The sequence below is a fragment of the Coturnix japonica genome, chromosome 5, assembly GCF_001577835.2.
Source record: "Coturnix japonica isolate 7356 chromosome 5, Coturnix japonica 2.1, whole genome shotgun sequence".
In the NCBI taxonomy this organism is placed as follows: Eukaryota; Metazoa; Chordata; class Aves; order Galliformes; family Phasianidae; genus Coturnix; species Coturnix japonica.
In genome coordinates this window covers 45,026,892-45,044,472 of record NC_029520.1, presented here as the reverse complement: position 1 = coordinate 45,044,472, position 17,581 = coordinate 45,026,892, and the positions used below count along the sequence as shown (strand labels likewise).

Here is a 17,581-nt window from a genome sequence, read left to right as displayed (position 1 = left end):
GCTGCAAAGATCTTCACTGGAAGAATGGCTGTCTGCTTTCTCTCAGTTCTTGGAAGATTCTTCATCAGTGTCACAAGTGCAATTTCAATTGCAGAGCCTGAATGACTGGCTTCAAATTGTTTCAGTTGAAAGACTGAAATTTTAGATGGATGATATTCTAATGGAACTTTTTATGGGCTCACTGAAGCAAAAGTGCTTTGGATTCTGTATAGCACAGGCTGTTCATTCAGTGCTAGTTGAATCATTTCATGTTTATAGAAAGGAGAGCTCATTTCTCTGGATTATGTACTGGCTTCATTATTATGGTCATGCTCATGACTTTCATTTGCAAGGCAAGGTCATCAGTTAAATCCACAAATATTGGACATCCATCATGTCCAGAACTTACTCATATCTGGGATCTGGAAGATTGGTGAGTGGAACTGTGTAACCATTCAGACAAAATTTCCCAATACTATTTTTATGTCAAAGTGGATTTATAGTTTTTATGATAGGGATTTTATGATCTGCAAGGCAAAGAGAAGAGGCTGAAGAGGATGGAGATTTATTGCTCTGACATGTATTCTTATAGCATTAACATATGCACCTTATAGTTTTAGTACACAAAATTTTTAGTTCCTAAAAAATTATCAGCACTGAAGCTTTCAGCACTGAAAATACTTGTAGAACTGGAAGTCTGACTCGTTCTGTGTGTAGTGAAACTTGTTCAGTTTCTCTTACTCTCTTTCTCCTATTGTAAGTGATGGGATTATTGAAGAAAGTACTAGTTCAAAAGTCACTTATGCAGATAAGGCTCTTGGGTCCCTGCTATTCTAGTTCACCTGAAACTACCATCCTTATTCATACAATAAGGATGTATGAATACATCCTTATATGAATACAATTCTTAGCTAACATATACTTATCAGTAATCATTTTCTCAACTATGCACAGTAATGTGATAGTCCTTGTCTCTTGCCTCCATCTTTCTGTGGTGTGATGTGACACAGTGACATGATTGATGTCATTTGCCAATATTTGTTCAGTAAGTTGAGTTAAATGCCATCTGAAATGCCATATTAAAAATAATCAAAATAAAATATCTATTTTAAATAATGTATTCACTATGAAGATAAACTTTTTTTAAAAAAAAGACTTTTGGAAGGTTATAACTGCTGTGCCATGTATATAAGTACATATTGTTATCTCACATCTCTACATATGTTTCTTCAGTATAACTTGACTTCTATAGAGAATATTTATATTTGCTGTATTAGCCCCATCTGGTGAATTCTAACTGCATTGCAAACCAGACAGACTTCATGCTGAACTCCCATGCTCCAGCTCTTAGGTGAGTGATGGGACATACAAAGAGACCCACGTTCCTTTCTCTCTTTGTCACAGTAGCCACAGTGCAAGCACCAATGAGGAATCCTTATTAGTAGAGCATTAGCACAGTTTCTAAGCTTTTCTACTGTTTTAATGAATTCATCTTGCAAGTTATGGTGCTACTATCTTCATTTGCATTCACAAATATGAACAGTCCTGTAGTGCACTTTAGCCATTCACAAACAGATGTATCCTTCTTTTCTGTTCTTTGAGTGCTGTTCGAGCTGAGATGATATGTGACAAAGCAGAGTCTGTTCATCTATCATCTGCACTGCTCTAGCAGAAGGTTTAGTTTTATTTCTTGGTCACAGGTGGGTGGGATGAGATGACCTCCAACACAGTTCTTTCTGCCCTCAACTGTTCTGTGATTCTGTAATTTTAGCTTTTACAGAATGATGTATATTTGTGCAAGACTGATATAGGTCAACATTATTTTTAGCATGTAGCATTTTACATACCAGCTGTAGGCATAAAAGTTGTTTTGAAATGCAGAATCAGGATGTTTGTTTCTAGATAACAAATGAAGAGGCTGCTTGCTTCTAACATATGGGTTAGTAAACCCAGTCAGCCTTTGATTTACAGTATATCAGATTAATGCATGCTAAGTACTTGTCCAACGGGAAGTCTGACTTGCTCCACATTTAGTAAGTCTTAGTCAGTTTCTCTTTACACTCCCTCTCCCACTGCATGTCTAAAGCAAGTGATGGACTTATTTTAAAAAGCGTGATTTGAAGGTTTCTTTCCATCAATTCCATTGGAAAATTCAAACATAATCTTATTGTAATATTCTAAATCATTCTAGATAGCCTAAACCCATTATGTGTTCCATTTCTTGTCTTCTCACAGCTGTGGCTGGAGAGAACTGTGGACAAAATAGCACAAAATAATATACAGCTGAGTTCCTGCGTATAGCCTGAGGATGCTCAAACCTTCTGATTTTGTTGTGGTTTCTAAAGAAAATCAGACTTGTGGCCCTTATTAATCTAGACTGGGCATGCCCAACTCAGTGAGCTCAATCGTATTCTGACCACCATGTAGTCAGGCACGGGACAACTCAAGCTGACTCCATTACTGCTTTGAATTCTGGCACTAAAGCTTTCATAGAAACATTTATTGTGTTGATAGTTCCAGGACTGGTCTATTTGAGCTTTCATTCTTCTCTGCCTTCCTGACTACAAATGTGACTGGGGTCACAATACAAAACAATAGGCAGCATGTATATCACCTTCAGTGCAAGGCTCTCTTGCTGTCATCGTTAATAATGATAAATGATTGTGAATTGAATTCACTGTTCTCTGTCTAGTAGCTCATTAATGTCAAGTGCGTATGTTGCAAAACAGCTGTGGGAGCACAGGTGCACAATAGAACAGTAGTTCAAACTCTAGCAGCAAATTTGCACTGACTGGGTAATAACCATTGACTGAAATTCGTATAGCAAGAGAATAAAGATAGAATCACACATTACAACATGGCTGCATTTCAGTTTTAGTAAGTTTAACATTTAAAGAAAAAGGTCAAGTTTAATGAACTTCTGCTGTATCAAATCATTCTTGAAGTGCATGTGTTGCTGTACACTGCTGCACTTCAGCAGGATTCCGAAAATTGGAGGAAAGTGAAATGCTGTAATTTCTGTAGTTGTTATGTTTATTGGATCACAGAATAGGTATAAAGCATCAGTTAATCATTCTTAGGTATTTTCTCATAGATTTCATAGTAAGAGACTCTTGATCCTTTATTTCAGAAAGGATTTACTGTTCGGTCACCTGTGCCTACTAAAACGTTCACATTTCATTCAGGGGACACCTCTGTGCTGCATAACAGAGATTATCTTAAATCCTAAGGAAGACCAAAGACATCATTTGGAAGAAAGGCAAATCAAAGGAATTGTGAAGGAGCATTCTCAATTCATCAGCTATCCAATTACACTCTTTGTAAGTGTCTTGTTTGAGATGCTAATAGTACACACTTGGAAACACTAGTTGAATACCTAATGTCCTTGCAGCATTCCCAGATGCTACTGGTACAGCAGTAACTAAGCTGTCTTTGTACTGTTAGCATTAATGTTTACAATAAATATTCTATCTTATGTTTGTGATAATTTCTGGATTTTTCTCCCTGATGATCACTTTAAGACAAGTATCTATATTTTTATACTTTTTACCAGTCTAATCTATATACTGATCTTCTCACTTAGCAACTCAGAGGATATCTTACAAAACTAACATAAACACTGGTGAGTACAGTCAGACACAGCTGGTACTTCTGTTAAAATCTGCACTATTTGACAAAGAAAATACAGATTTGTAGCCAAACATCCTAATTGTGTGGGTAAAGTAATAAACTTTGAATATATATTTCATACTGATATACCATAGAGCTGTATATTTCTGGGCAAAGAATAAGTCTGGTTGACATTGACCAATGTAGTAATTATGTCTTTTAAGCAGCGAGTTTATGGTTTCAGCTCCAAAACTGATGAAAGATGAGCAGAAAGCAATTTAGGGAAATGCTGTGAATACCAGGTGTGTTGGTATTATTTCATGAATGAACTCCATGAAAATGCAAAGTGGAGCTGGAAATACTTCTCATAGGACCTATAACAACCCATAGTCCCAAAAAAGCATCGACATGCAGGGAAGTCAGTGAAGATGGAAATAACGTGCAAATTAAGGAACAGAACAGGGATGCAAATGAAGATGTTTCTAGTGAAAATAACAGACCACTGTCATTTTCCATCTCAGACAACTAAGGAAAATGTAGCCAAATCATCACGGTTATATTTGGTATAAACTCAAAACTGCATTTCTATCAGATGAAGTTGGAAAACTTGTACAGAACTATGGGTAAGGGACAGACATTTCATTTTGACCAAATGATCTGAGTTATAATTTTAGGTAACTCGTTAGGAAGAGAAGCTATGGCCTGGAAAAGAAAAAAGATGAAAAATCTCTTCTAATATCCCAACCCTTCCCTCCTCCTTATCGCAACTCAGATTTGTAGATCTACTCTAAAAGAGCAAAAGCAAGGCATGGAAAATGCATTTGACCACCAATTTTTTATAGTTCTATTTTGTAATAAAGAACTATTTTGGTTAAAGTGAACTTGCCATTTTTGTTTTAAACACTTGACAAATTTCTCAAGTAACTTTAACAAAACAAACTTACTTCCACAATTCCAGACATATCTAAATCCAGATTATGTGAAGATGTAGGTAACGTGGCCGTTAAGCATCTGAGATGATTTTTTTTTTAGTAATCTGTGGGAGGAAAAAGAAGAAAAAAGAGTCAGAACTACCTACTGGCAAGGACCAACCAGCACTGCTCTGATTTACAAATAACCTGGTGACTTCTAATAACTCTGTCCTACTTTTGTACTGTAAAGCACTGTAGAGCAGCTGCATTATATGACATCCATATTAACTGGCTAAGAATACCCTCAGCTCATCTGACTGCAAAGCAGGATTTCAGTATAAATGGCAAAGTTACTGCAGGAGATTTGCCTCAATGTGGCAGGAAACATCACTTTGAACGAGATGAAAACTGACTTTCCCTGTAATTCACCATGCCTGTTTCCTGTAGCATAGCCTACAGATAAATTTATGTGTGATTAATCAAGTACTCATACAGTTCTTGACAAAATTTCTTAAAGTACCTATTCATAGTCAGCTTTAATCAAGGTTATCTTACTGCTGCTTCTCGTTTTTTGGAATCCTTTGGAGAGAAAGATGAGATTCAGGACTGTCCTGTTTCCCTCTTTCCCCCTAAGAAAGGCATCTTTTGATCTGACACAGAAGAAGAATGACATTAAACTGCACAGAAACAGAGTGTTCATCATGGAAAGACTTAACCCTGCTTTTTTTTGGTCTCATGCTGGACAAAGACAACGCACATTTCAGAACACAGGTACTGTAGTCAGTCGTCTTGCAGTGCTCTTAAAGCAGATACTGGAAAGAAGCACTTTCTTACCATTATATTATTAAGATCAAATACAGTATTTCTTTTTCCAGTCACAATGGAATGTGAAGACAAACCTAAAATATTAAATTATACTGATTAAAGTCAATTTATGTTGTAACAGACAGGATATAAAGTACATTAAATTAGACGATCATGTTGAGGCCTTTCCACATTCCATGCTCATTCTCTCAGCCCTTCTATGCAGCTGAGCTTTTATAAGTTACACATGGTATGTATTAGTACTGGAAACGTTGACTCCTGTTATAGCCAATGTATTGTTCTTGAACAGTACAAGTCCCCTCAGAATTCCTTCTGACTCTTATCATTGTCTAACATGTACTTCACAAACCATAAACTTTTGGAAGAATGATGCCTGTTTCCATACACGTTGCCCTTGTTCCATACAATTATTGCTGCCACCTACAGTTGAGGAGCACGACAACATGTTAGGAAGTTATTTTCTTCTCTGCCTTTTAAGAACCTTTCCACTACAAAAATACTTAAGTGACGACTGATGTTTCTGGTACAAATCACTTCTTTTGTGACCTAAAGATCAGCTCCCAATAAGACATGAGAAAGCAGGAAATAAGGCAGCCTGCTGAATAGTTTTAAGCAAGCATGGTGTTTTGCTCAGCCAGCAATCCCTAGCCAGCTTTACATCTCATTATGCTAACACAGGTTTTACATGCATAATTCCATGTGTTAAAGAAATCCAGACACACATTTCCACATCTTCCTACTTACGTCAGTTTTCTGAAATCTACTGTATAGGTCATTTCAATGCTGCAGTTTTGTTTTCTGCAAGTAAAAACCCCGAAGCACTGAGATAACATGACAAATCTGTCTCAGAACTCAGACAGAATTAATTTCAAAAGCTACTAAGACTACAACATCAAGCACACAAGAACTACTTAAATGCTGGAATTAAAATGCTCTATGTAGTTTTCATTTAATTTCTTTGTGGCTTATAAAAATAATATTAAAAAACAACAACAAAAAGACTTACTCAGCAACACCAAAGAAGCCTGTGGGAGATCCAAGAATAAAACCCAGTTTTCCTGAGTGTTACTTCAATGCTTTGAATATTAAATAAATTCCAGCATGTTTTACTTTATTCTTTGTTATTTTTTTAGTTCAATAAAACTATATAATTAAGTCCTCTAATAAAATGCAAATGTATATAGGGGACGGGTATGGGGCTTATCCTTAGGAAAGCAGCATCCAAATCCAAAGTTGCTCAGATTCTAACACACAAAAAAAAGGCAATGATTTGCCTGGGCTTAGATTGAGGTATTGTGGTTGTTGGGTTTTTCTTGCCTTTGCATTTGCAGTAATGTTTGAAGTAGAAAATCTCACTGAATAAACAGCAGGTTTCTCCTGTTATTTTAGTACCATATAATTAAAAAAAGAAAGGAAAAAGAAAGAAAAAAAATCTGTGTTCATCCCTCCAACACTGGGTACAACAGCTGTTAAAAGGAGGAGGAGAAAGAAAAGGGAAGAATTATTTTAGTTATTTTAGTCTAGTTTCCTAAGGCAGTGAAGCATGCTGTAATGTGGTTGTCCACCAATCCCTTCATAGTAATCCTGACTTATTTAAGCAATTCAATTAAAGCTAACGAAGGAATAGAGATCATAAAGAAGCTGTAGAAAATGAATAGGTGGGTAGCAGAGATGCATCCCCATGTAGCATCTTTTGAAGGAAGGTGCAGGAGCGTCCAGCTTCATCCTTGCACTCTGTCCAGCCTAAGAACTGGGAGGCAACGGCTGGCTGCTCAGTAAGCACATACGTGGGGCAGCCACTGCACGTGCTGCTTGTCCTGCAGGCTGTAAATCAAAGGAGAGATGGATTTGGGACAGTGAAATGGCTAAGGGATGTGGAACAGAACAAACTAGTGTGAACGTGCCAAGAACAAAGGACCTGAAAATATCAGGCTTCAGCAATTCCTCCATTAATAGAACTGCTTGGTAACATATAAGTACACTAATCTCTTAGTTAAGAAAAGGGAAATATTTGGAACAGATTTTCTCCCCAAATTAACTGAACTGGCAGAAACCAAGTCTGCAACATTTTAGCCAAAACCTGAAGCAATATGAAACTGTGATCATTTAAAGTAGAAGAACCACAGGAACAAAATGCCAGCCTTCACCAGCCCTCACTGCATAACAGAGCAATATAGAACTGTTTGATATTCCTGAAGAAAATACCAGCTTTCCACAGGCAAACAGGTACAGGTGTTAAGCAGAGCTTGGAAAACCCAGATGATTTGATATGAGATTACTTTTCCTACTGGTTTTGTCAAACAATTTTGGAAAGAAAAAAGCCATCATTCTGCTTTTGAAAGCTAAACAGCACAATCACAAAAGAAAGACAGAATTATTACTTCAGTCACGTTCACGTCAGACCATACGAAGGCCTGTGATCCCAGGCACAAGTAAAACCTTCCAGTGGTCTTCACATGCTCAACGTGAAGTACATCCCTAAAACTGAATGACTGAATCCACATTAGTCAAGAGATGAGAAAGTAAAATACTTAAGAAAAACATGTTTAATATTTTAATTAAAGTGGCAATCTTAAAGTCTTGGATATGACAATAATTTTAGTAGGACATTACATGAAACAAAAGTACTGGAGAGCTGTGCATAGATGGTCATAGCTCAGCAGTTCACTAGAATACCTCAGTTGTTTTCATCCAAATACACACGCTGATGGAATCTGAAGAGAGTTTCAGCCTAGAAGGTACGTCCTACGGAATGTAAACTACATCCAGACAATTTTTTATCTAAGAAAAGCATTAAAGATACACTGGGTCTAACTGTCACACTTTATTACACAGCGTTTAAAAGCCATTAAGCTGCTTTAAGGAAGCAGACCAGTAAAGCAGCCGAAGTACAAGTGAAACCAGCCACTATGCAATGAAAGGAACACGCAACACTCTAGATGTGATTTTGGATTGTATTATTCTGTAGACTTCCACGTTCAAGAGAAAGAAAAAGCGATGCATTGACAATAACTGCAAAATCAGACCTGAGGAGTAAAGCTAAAAAACAACCAGTGTAAGCACCAAAGAAGTGAGGCTGCCTGGGTGGAACCACAGAACTTTCTAGGCTGGGCACTGGCTGAAATCCAGCTCTTTCAACAGCTTAGAACTGAGTAAATAATTTCACTCTCACTGTTTGATTTCTTGTGTGCTGACCAGCAGCAAATGTTGCACCATCCTGCACCGTTGTTGACACTACAATTAATTTTTCCTTCTCATTAAGGCCGCATTTTGGCCTTCCATTTCTGTCGCTGGTTTAACATCTCTGCTCAGAAGGGTAAGGTCCTCTAAGTCATTGCACCAGTGCAGATCCTGATGCAGATACCACAGGAACTGCGATGAAGCAAGCTGCAATTCTAACTCCTCATCTAGTTTTGAACACATACTTAATGTATCTTCTTCCTCGTCAGAAAAGATAACAAAAAGGACTGAAAATTCCCTGAAAGACACAACTCTATAATCAAGCCCATAGGCCCCATTCCAATTAAGTTATTTGTTTAGGCCCAACTGCAGGATAAAGGATGTGAAAGACATCAGCTTAAGGACCTGAAGTTAAACGTGTTCATAGAGCTAAGAATCAACATCAAATTCACAGGGTGTGCTACCCAGCATAATTTAGGATGCCTAACTGGAATAAGAGCAGGTTATGCATATAGAAATTAGATTCCCATGTCAGTCAGATGCTGACCTAGATAGCTGCGTGGAGCATGCCCAAGAGACAACAAAAATGCAAAAAAAACCCCAAAAAAACACACCAAAAACCTGGGCCTGGGATGAATTTTGCTAAAGAAACAGCATCCTTTTTATTCCTCAAGTTAAATAAATGACTGTTCTTTACAGAAAGGAGATTCTCCTTGCAGAGATGCTTCCATCACAGAACAATTTTAACACCTACATTCACTTGGTATTTATATCCCCAGAAGTGGATCAGCTCCAAGAGCGAAGTTTCAGAAGCCGGTTTGGAACACAAGTGAAGCAGATCCTTCTCCTGAGACACAAAGGCCTGCATTTAATGCCTTGCTTCCAATCAGGCTGTTCGGGATGTAAAAATAGCCCCCTCTAAGTGTGCTCATCACAGAGCTGCTCGCTGTAAGGAGACACTGTGATCAAAAATGGAGAAAGGCAGATAAAGCTATGCATGGCTTGGGAACCTCAGTGGGTTTCAGGCTTCAGGATCTAATAAATACAACCACGCTGGTATCCACCCAGCATCTGCTGTTAAGAGCTCAAACCCTGAGGTAACTGCATTGCTATGTAGCCCTTCTGAGCTTCTTGGAATCGATCCCTCAGCTCTTTTTATCCCAAACAAGTCTATGTACTGAGAGGCACAGCCTTGCTCGGCCTGCAGACCGATATCTGCTTTGTGAGCAGCGGGTCTGCTTTCCCCATTAGGCCAAAGCTTCACACAGTGACTCACACAGCCGGCCTGTGTGGAACCACAGCCACCTGCACAGCCGGCTCAGCGGGAGCCGCCTTGTCTCCTCTCAGAGCTGTGTGTGCTCGGGGCGGCTCCCGGCCCGCACCCACTGCCGGGCTATAATGAATGCTGTGGGAAGGGGAGGGCGGATGGGGATGGTTAAGCGCAGCACCTTCTAGGCCCTTCTGGAGCCCGCACCATATCAGCGCGCTGCACGGCCCCTTCTAGGACGTTCCATAAGGAGCAGAGCAGCGATGACATCACCACCGCTTGCACAACCGCCCCGTTGCCGACCGCTCCTCCTTCAGCGCCCACCCCCGCAGCGCAGCGCATGCGGCCCAGCACAGCACAGCCCACCCCTCCTCATGTGGAGGGCCGAGCGGCGCCGGAGCAAATAGCGAGCACACACAGCTCCCGCCCTCCCCCAGCGCCTGAAGTAACGTTGGCCGCCCGCGCTCACCCCGCGCTCTGACGCCGTCCTTTCGCGGCCGCCCGCCATTGGCTGAGCGCTGCCCGGCCCCGCCCCCCCGCCGCCCCCTCCCCCGTGCTGTCAGTGAAGGTTCCCGATGGTTCTGGAAGGAGGCGGTGCCGGCTGTATATAAAGCGGGCGGGCGGCCGGGGGCGCGCACTAGTGGAGGCGCAGTGCTGAGGGTGAGGAGTGTGCGCTGAGTCTGTGAGGACACCGACAGCCCTTCCCCCAACGCCAAGGTGAGCGGTGGGCGAGATGCAGGGGGGGCCGCGCTGACAGGGCGCTGTATTGCTGGGGGCTGGTGGGGCTGGGAAGGAAAGGGGAGGTGGGGTGGGGGGGCAGGGAGCCGCGTGGTGCGAGACCTTTCTTTTCCTTGTAGCTATTTCCTTGTGTGCCCCGGTGGCGCAGTGGTAGTTACGCCGCTTTGCAACACCGGGGCCCGGGTTCGAATCCCCCTGTGGTGCAAGTGGTAGAAGTGCCGCTCTGCAGCACAGAGGCTCGAATCCCGGGGGCTGGACTCGATGATCTCTAAGGTCCCTTCCAACCCGCACGAGGCTGTGATACTGTGATACTATAACGTGGGGTAGGACGGAGTTGGGGCTGAAAAGCGGAGCTGAAGCGGAGGGTGAGGGCGTGCAGTAATTCATTGCTCCCCGTGGGGTAATGGAGTCGCAGCATGGCGGCGTTTCGGGGAAAGCCTGAGGGCTCCCCATAGAGATGTGGCTACTTGTCGCTGGGGTGAGAGCCGGGAATGCTGTGATGGCGTCCAACAGCTGGGCAGCAGGGCACAGGAGGCAGCGTGGTGGGGGGGGCGGTCGCGCTGCAGCCGCTGCCGGCGGTGGGTGGAGGCGGGGGGGGGGGGGGGGGGGGGGGGGGGGGGGGGGGGGGGGGGGGGGGGGGGGGGGGGGGGGGGGGGGGGGGGGGGGCGGAAGGATCTGGCAGTTTCTAGAAGCTCCGCTGGTCCCGGCCGCAGCCTGCAGGGGGCGCCAAGGGAACGGCCCGACGGCAGGAAACGGGAACCGCCGGGAGGCGGCTGAGACCGGAATGGGGGGCGCAGCCATCGCGTGTATCGGCGTAGGGCGGGATGGCCGTGCGGGGGATTTTCCGCTCGTTGTGCACCAGTTGAAGCGGGGTCGAGGTTGGGGGTTTTGCCTAAGTCGTATTTGGCTGTTCTGAGCCGTGAGTCATACGGGGGATCTCGTGGGTAGCAGTGCAGAAGAAACGCCATGTACAGCCGGGTAATGGATGTAGTCGGGTTGTACGTGGGTACACACGGTAGTGTGCAGTGAGCGCTGTAAGTGTGGCTGGAGGTGGTGGTTCCGTTAGCTGATCGGAAGCTCAGGGGAGAGAAGGAGAGCAAGTACTGACTGCAGTGTGAGCGGGCAGCAGATCAGCACAGTTTGCATCTCAAAGATCGGGTCAGGTTTTTAGTTCTATTGTAATCTACTGTAAAATTGCACGTTAAGTAAGTGCAAACCAAAGCATACATTAAGAGTGGATTAAAACCTCGTTCGTTTTCTGCGTATTTTCAGAATTAGCAAGTTTTTACTGTAAGTTCCAATTCTGTGTTTTACCGGTGCAGTAATTGAAACTATACAGTTAATGACTTGATTTCAGAGCTCCTGTGAGTATGTGCAGCAAACAAGAGCTGTTAAGCATTGAATTTCACCTTCTTTACAGATGCCGGAAGCTGTGCAAACACAGGACCAACCAATGGAGGAGGAGGTGGAGACCTTTGCCTTCCAGGCTGAGATTGCTCAGCTGATGTCTCTGATTATCAACACTTTCTACTCCAATAAGGAAATTTTCTTGAGGGAACTGATTTCCAATTCATCTGATGTAAGTACTTGGGCTGTTATCTGTCTTGTATTCATAGAACTGCTGAAATTCTTAGGTGGGAATGTTAAATCTTGCCCCTTCTTTGGTAGGCTCTGGACAAGATCAGATATGAGAGCTTGACTGACCCAAGCAAGCTGGATTCCGGAAAAGACCTGAAAATTAACCTGATTCCAAACAAGCATGATCGCACTCTGACCATTGTGGATACTGGCATAGGGATGACCAAAGCTGACCTTGTCAACAATCTTGGTACTATTGCCAAGTCTGGTACCAAGGCTTTCATGGAAGCACTGCAGGCAGGGGCTGATATATCCATGATTGGTCAGTTTGGTGTTGGTTTCTACTCTGCCTACCTTGTTGCGGAGAAAGTGACAGTGATCACCAAGCACAATGATGATGAGCAGTACGCCTGGGAATCATCAGCTGGAGGATCTTTCACTGTCAGACTTGATAATGGTGAGTGTTTCTGCTTCAGTCAATTGTTGGTAGATAATAGCAAATGATGCAGACACCTGTGTACTCTGCAGTGGAAGAAAGCAGTTATGTATCAAATCAAGTTTGTTGTAATTGTTAGGATGTCCTAGGGAGATGTTTGGAGTAAATGGTGTGTGGCAGTGAAGGCTGTTTTAAAATGACACATGGAAGTACTGCAGGTCTTGAAAGATGTCAAATAAACAGTTATTAATGGAAGTTTCCTTAAAAGGATTTGGATTAAAATGCTGAGTGCAGTAAGGATGTGTCATCCGTAAGCTTGCTTTGGTACAGTGTCATATTTTGCTGGGGATAACAAAGTCCTTGGTAAAGGAGTATGGTGTTTAAAGAAGTACTTCTAGAGTTTGTTATGGCTTGGTTTGCTTCTGTGTAAACTAATACCTGTCAATGTCATTCCAGGTGAACCTTTGGGCCGTGGAACAAAAGTTATCCTGCACCTCAAAGAAGACCAAACTGAGTATCTGGAAGAACGACGAATCAAGGAAATCGTGAAGAAGCATTCTCAGTTCATCGGCTACCCTATTAGGCTCTTTGTATGTACTTGTATGAAATATTACGTAGTGAAGTACACAAGTTAGAAAACACGCTTTTTAAATACAAATCAGCAGTCTGCATACAAGATTGCTCTACTGTTGCAGATCGTACATGAGTGTCACTCTTTAACTGATGTGATGCTGTTAATTTATTAATTAACTTTACAAGTTGAAGATAAAAAAAATAGATCCAAGCCAATGGCATCACAGTTTCCAAACAATTCAAAACTTAAATGTGATTCACACGCTTTTTTAGTGGAAATGGGTTATAATGAAGTACAGCAGCATGAACTACCATAGAACCACATGCACTGAAACACTGCTAAACAATGAAATGTGTTTGAGTTCAGGACAGAAACAGGGCACTGTGCTTGTTTGTAGATTGAGATAGCAGATTGATTACTTAGGTTGTGCTTCATTGTTCAGTTCTAAGGCTGCAGATGATAAAAACAATATGTTAATGCCAAGTAATGTTCACTTTGATAGGTGGAGAAGGAGCGCGATAAGGAGGTGAGTGATGATGAGGCCGAAGAAAAGGAGGAGGAAAAAGAGGAGAAGGAGGAGAAGACAGAAGATAAACCAGAGATTGAGGATGTTGGCTCTGATGAGGAAGAGGAAAAGAAGGATGGAGATAAGAAGAAGAAAAAGAAGATCAAGGAGAAGTACATTGATGAGGAAGAGCTCAACAAGACCAAGCCTATTTGGACCAGGAACCCAGATGACATCACCAATGAGGAGTACGGGGAGTTCTATAAGAGCTTGACTAATGACTGGGAGGACCACTTGGCTGTCAAAGTACGTTCTTGTTTGTCTTTGTGTAAGCACAATGTTTTTGCAGCCAAAGCCAATTTCTAAATGTTTTGAGGAGTATTTAAGTTGCTTTACTGTTAGCTCCAGCTATTCAGGTTACTTCTAAAGCTGTGTTTTAGCATCTTCAACAAATATATTTGCTTCCCTTTATTGCAAGTGTAAATGCAGATGCCTTTCCTGCATGTATCCTAGTTAGCGAATCTAATTAGGAGATTTTTAAAGTAGATCTCAATGGAAACCCAGCAGTTGTTTTGGTTTGTTAGCTTAGCTTCAAAAAAAGAGGCGTGGGTAAATGAGGTGTAGTTCACTTTTCCAGGCCTTCATGGTTGAAAGTGGTACAAGAACACATCTTTGACAGTTGTTTTATAGCCTGGCAACAGCTGGATAGAATTCAGATGATGTTTCAGATGAGTTCAGCATTATTTAAGTGACAGGATACAAATTGCAATTAAAAGAAATGGTCTTGGTTTTTTTACAGCACTTCTCTGTGGAAGGTCAGCTTGAATTCAGAGCTCTCCTGTTTGTCCCACGACGTGCACCTTTTGACCTGTTTGAGAACAGGAAGAAGAAAAACAACATCAAGCTCTACGTACGCAGAGTTTTCATCATGGACAACTGTGAGGAGCTGATCCCCGAGTACCTGAGTGAGTATTGCAGAAAAATATTTCTTAAAAGGAACTAGAGAAACTGGCTAACAATTAAAAAGTTTAAGTTTAAAAGAGGAGAATGGGGATGGAGAAAGGGACAGTCTTTGAGAGTTGAAGTATTTGAGCAGTTGAAGAAAGCACTGCTTACTTTGCATGAGAACTTATTAGAATTCCATTCAAAATTCAGAACAGGAAAGCCACTCAGGGTAGTGATTGTAAACTTCAGTTCTTGAAAACCTACAAAGCTGATTCTAATCTTCCCCTTCCAGACTTCATCCGAGGCGTTGTAGACTCAGAAGATTTACCTCTGAACATATCTCGTGAGATGTTGCAGCAGAGCAAAATCCTTAAAGTGATCCGGAAGAACTTGGTGAAGAAGTGTTTGGAACTTTTCACTGAGTTGGCTGAAGACAAGGAGAACTACAAGAAGTTCTATGAGCAGTTCTCCAAGAATATCAAGGTTTGTAGTATTCATTTATCTTGGTTGTAGCAGTATAGATTTCTGTTAATACCACATACTGAGCACTCTACAGCTTATTATTTATTTAAGGAAGCCATTCAGTATTTCTTCCTTTCACTTCCATAGCTTGGTATACATGAAGACTCCCAGAACCGCAAGAAACTTTCAGAGTTACTCAGGTATTACACATCTGCATCTGGTGATGAAATGGTTTCTCTGAAGGACTATTGCACTCGCATGAAGGAAAACCAGAAACATGTCTACTACATTACTGGTGAGTTGGCAAGAAATGCCCTGTTTAAAGCAGTTAGGTAAGGTTGTTAGTGTAAGGTGGTAAATCACTGGTAATTTTTTTACACAGTTATCAAATGAAAGATTTGTGATGGAGTAGTAAAAAAACCCCACAAAATACCTCAGTCATTGTAGAATAGCTGCACTGCATGCCGCGTGATTATTTGCCAGCATTTCAGTTATGTAGTTGGTTGTGATTGAGACAAATTCTGGCATGTATTAAGAGAAGATGAGCTTAACTGTGTGTTTATCATATTGGCTGATTGCTATAGTGTTTCTAAAACAGATGTTGCCACGTAGAATGGGATTGTAGTCAGTAGCTCATAGTGTGTTCCTGTCAATGAGCACAGCAGTGCTGGCTGGAAGTAATGTTTACTAATGGTGCAAGCTCTGCACTCCAGACTTAGCAAGGTGTCCTAGGGTGCTTCCTCTTTAACTTGGGTTGACAGTATCACTCCAGCTGGATTGCGTAAGCTCTTCCCAAGAGTTTGCTGTAACACCGAGACTCAAACAGAACTTGACATTGATGCTTTCATGCTTCCTGCAGGTGAGACAAAGGACCAGGTGGCCAACTCTGCTTTTGTGGAGCGCCTTCGCAAGCATGGCCTGGAAGTGATCTACATGATTGAGCCTATTGATGAATATTGTGTGCAGCAGCTGAAGGAATTCGAAGGCAAGACCCTGGTTTCTGTAACAAAAGAGGGCCTAGAGCTACCTGAGGATGAGGAGGAGAAAAAGAAGATGGAGGAGAGCAAAGCCAAGTTTGAAAACCTTTGCAAAATCATGAAAGATATCCTTGAGAAGAAAGTAGAAAAGGTAATTAGTGCTGTGTTTTGCAAGTTGCGTCCTTGACCAGTCAGTATGGTTCTGCTTCATTAGAAACATTGAAATGTTAAGCTAAGAATTTTTCTGTATGTGTTCCTAGGTTGTTGTGTCCAATCGCTTGGTAACTTCTCCATGCTGTATTGTAACAAGTACATATGGCTGGACTGCCAATATGGAGAGGATTATGAAAGCGCAGGCTTTGAGAGACAACTCCACAATGGGATACATGGCAGCAAAGAAACACCTGGAGATCAATCCTGATCATTCCATCATTGAAACACTGAGGCAGAAGGCGGAGGCTGATAAGAATGACAAGTCTGTGAAGGATCTTGTCATACTGCTGTACGAGACAGCTCTCCTGTCCTCTGGCTTTAGTTTAGAAGATCCCCAGACACATGCCAACCGCATTTACAGAATGATCAAACTTGGTCTGGGTAAGTTTGAAGTGTTTTGTTTCCAGTAAATTGTGGGTGTTGATAGTTGAGTGTCTTCTGAGCACATTGGAGGAGTGGGGGTGGTATGAAAACCTTCAGGCCACAGAAAGTGCTGGGGAGGCAGATAAAGGTTTTGAGTTCCAGGGTAAGCATTGATGGTCCTTGTTTGTTGCGCAGGCATTGATGAAGATGATGCTGCTGCTGAGGAGGCCAGTCCTGCAGTTACCGAGGAGATGCCGCCTCTGGAAGGTGATGATGACACATCACGTATGGAGGAGGTGGATTAAAACCGTTTACAGGAACTCATGAATGTTTCCTTGGCTAATATGAATAAGTTATATTTTGTATATTATGAATGTTACCTGCCAAAAAGAAAACAACAAAAATCTTTGACACTTTTGTCTGCATTCCCTCTTTATATTTATTTTCAAAGATGTTATACCTTTATTTTTGTTACATTGCTTTTTCAGCTGATGTGAGATACGAAATGCCATTGAGGGAGTATTTTCTTTAACACTGTACAACCCTAGACAGGCAAGTAAGGATTAGTTATTTTGTCTGTATTAGCTGGCTTGCAGGTGGCAGGGTTTTTGACTTATTCTTAATTGCCAGAGAAGTAACAAAGACGGTATGACATCTGGATGTTTGAGTTCGTTTAGTGTTATACAGCTCTTCAACTCTGAATATGTCTAACATAGAGTACCTAGTAACTAGGTATCTATGAGAGCTGACACTTGGGGAAGCTTTAACCCTTTTGCTCCTAACAAGGTCTTGATGTTTAAAGTTGTTTTTTATACTGTTCAAGGATTCTGGATTGCACTCTACCATAGAATAGAATCCACTGTAAATCTCTATTGTGACTTATGCAAATCTGCATGTACAGTTCAAACCTAGAACTGTAAGAATAAAAGTGTTAAGAATGAGTTGTCGCTGACTTGTCTGTTAATATTGGGAACAAAAAGTGCTGGTCTGAAAATGGTTGTTTTGGATTTCAAGTAATG

General features: G+C 41.7%; 1 protein-coding gene across 1 annotated transcript; it reads left to right on the top strand.

Annotated features, from left to right (window-relative positions):
• The first annotated feature begins 10,396 nt into the window (after nt 1–10,396).
• Nucleotides 10,397–17,502, top strand: HSP90AA1 (heat shock protein 90 alpha family class A member 1). Its single transcript, NM_001323195.1, is given in 11 exon segments — nt 10,397–10,488; nt 11,930–12,088; nt 12,178–12,544; nt 12,980–13,113; nt 13,600–13,908; nt 14,402–14,567; nt 14,840–15,030; nt 15,157–15,304; nt 15,869–16,137; nt 16,247–16,580; nt 16,758–17,502. Coding segments are annotated over 10 exon segments (2,187 nt in total). The 5' UTR covers nt 10,397–10,488; the 3' UTR covers nt 16,868–17,502.
• The last annotated feature ends 79 nt before the right edge of the window (nt 17,503–17,581 follow it).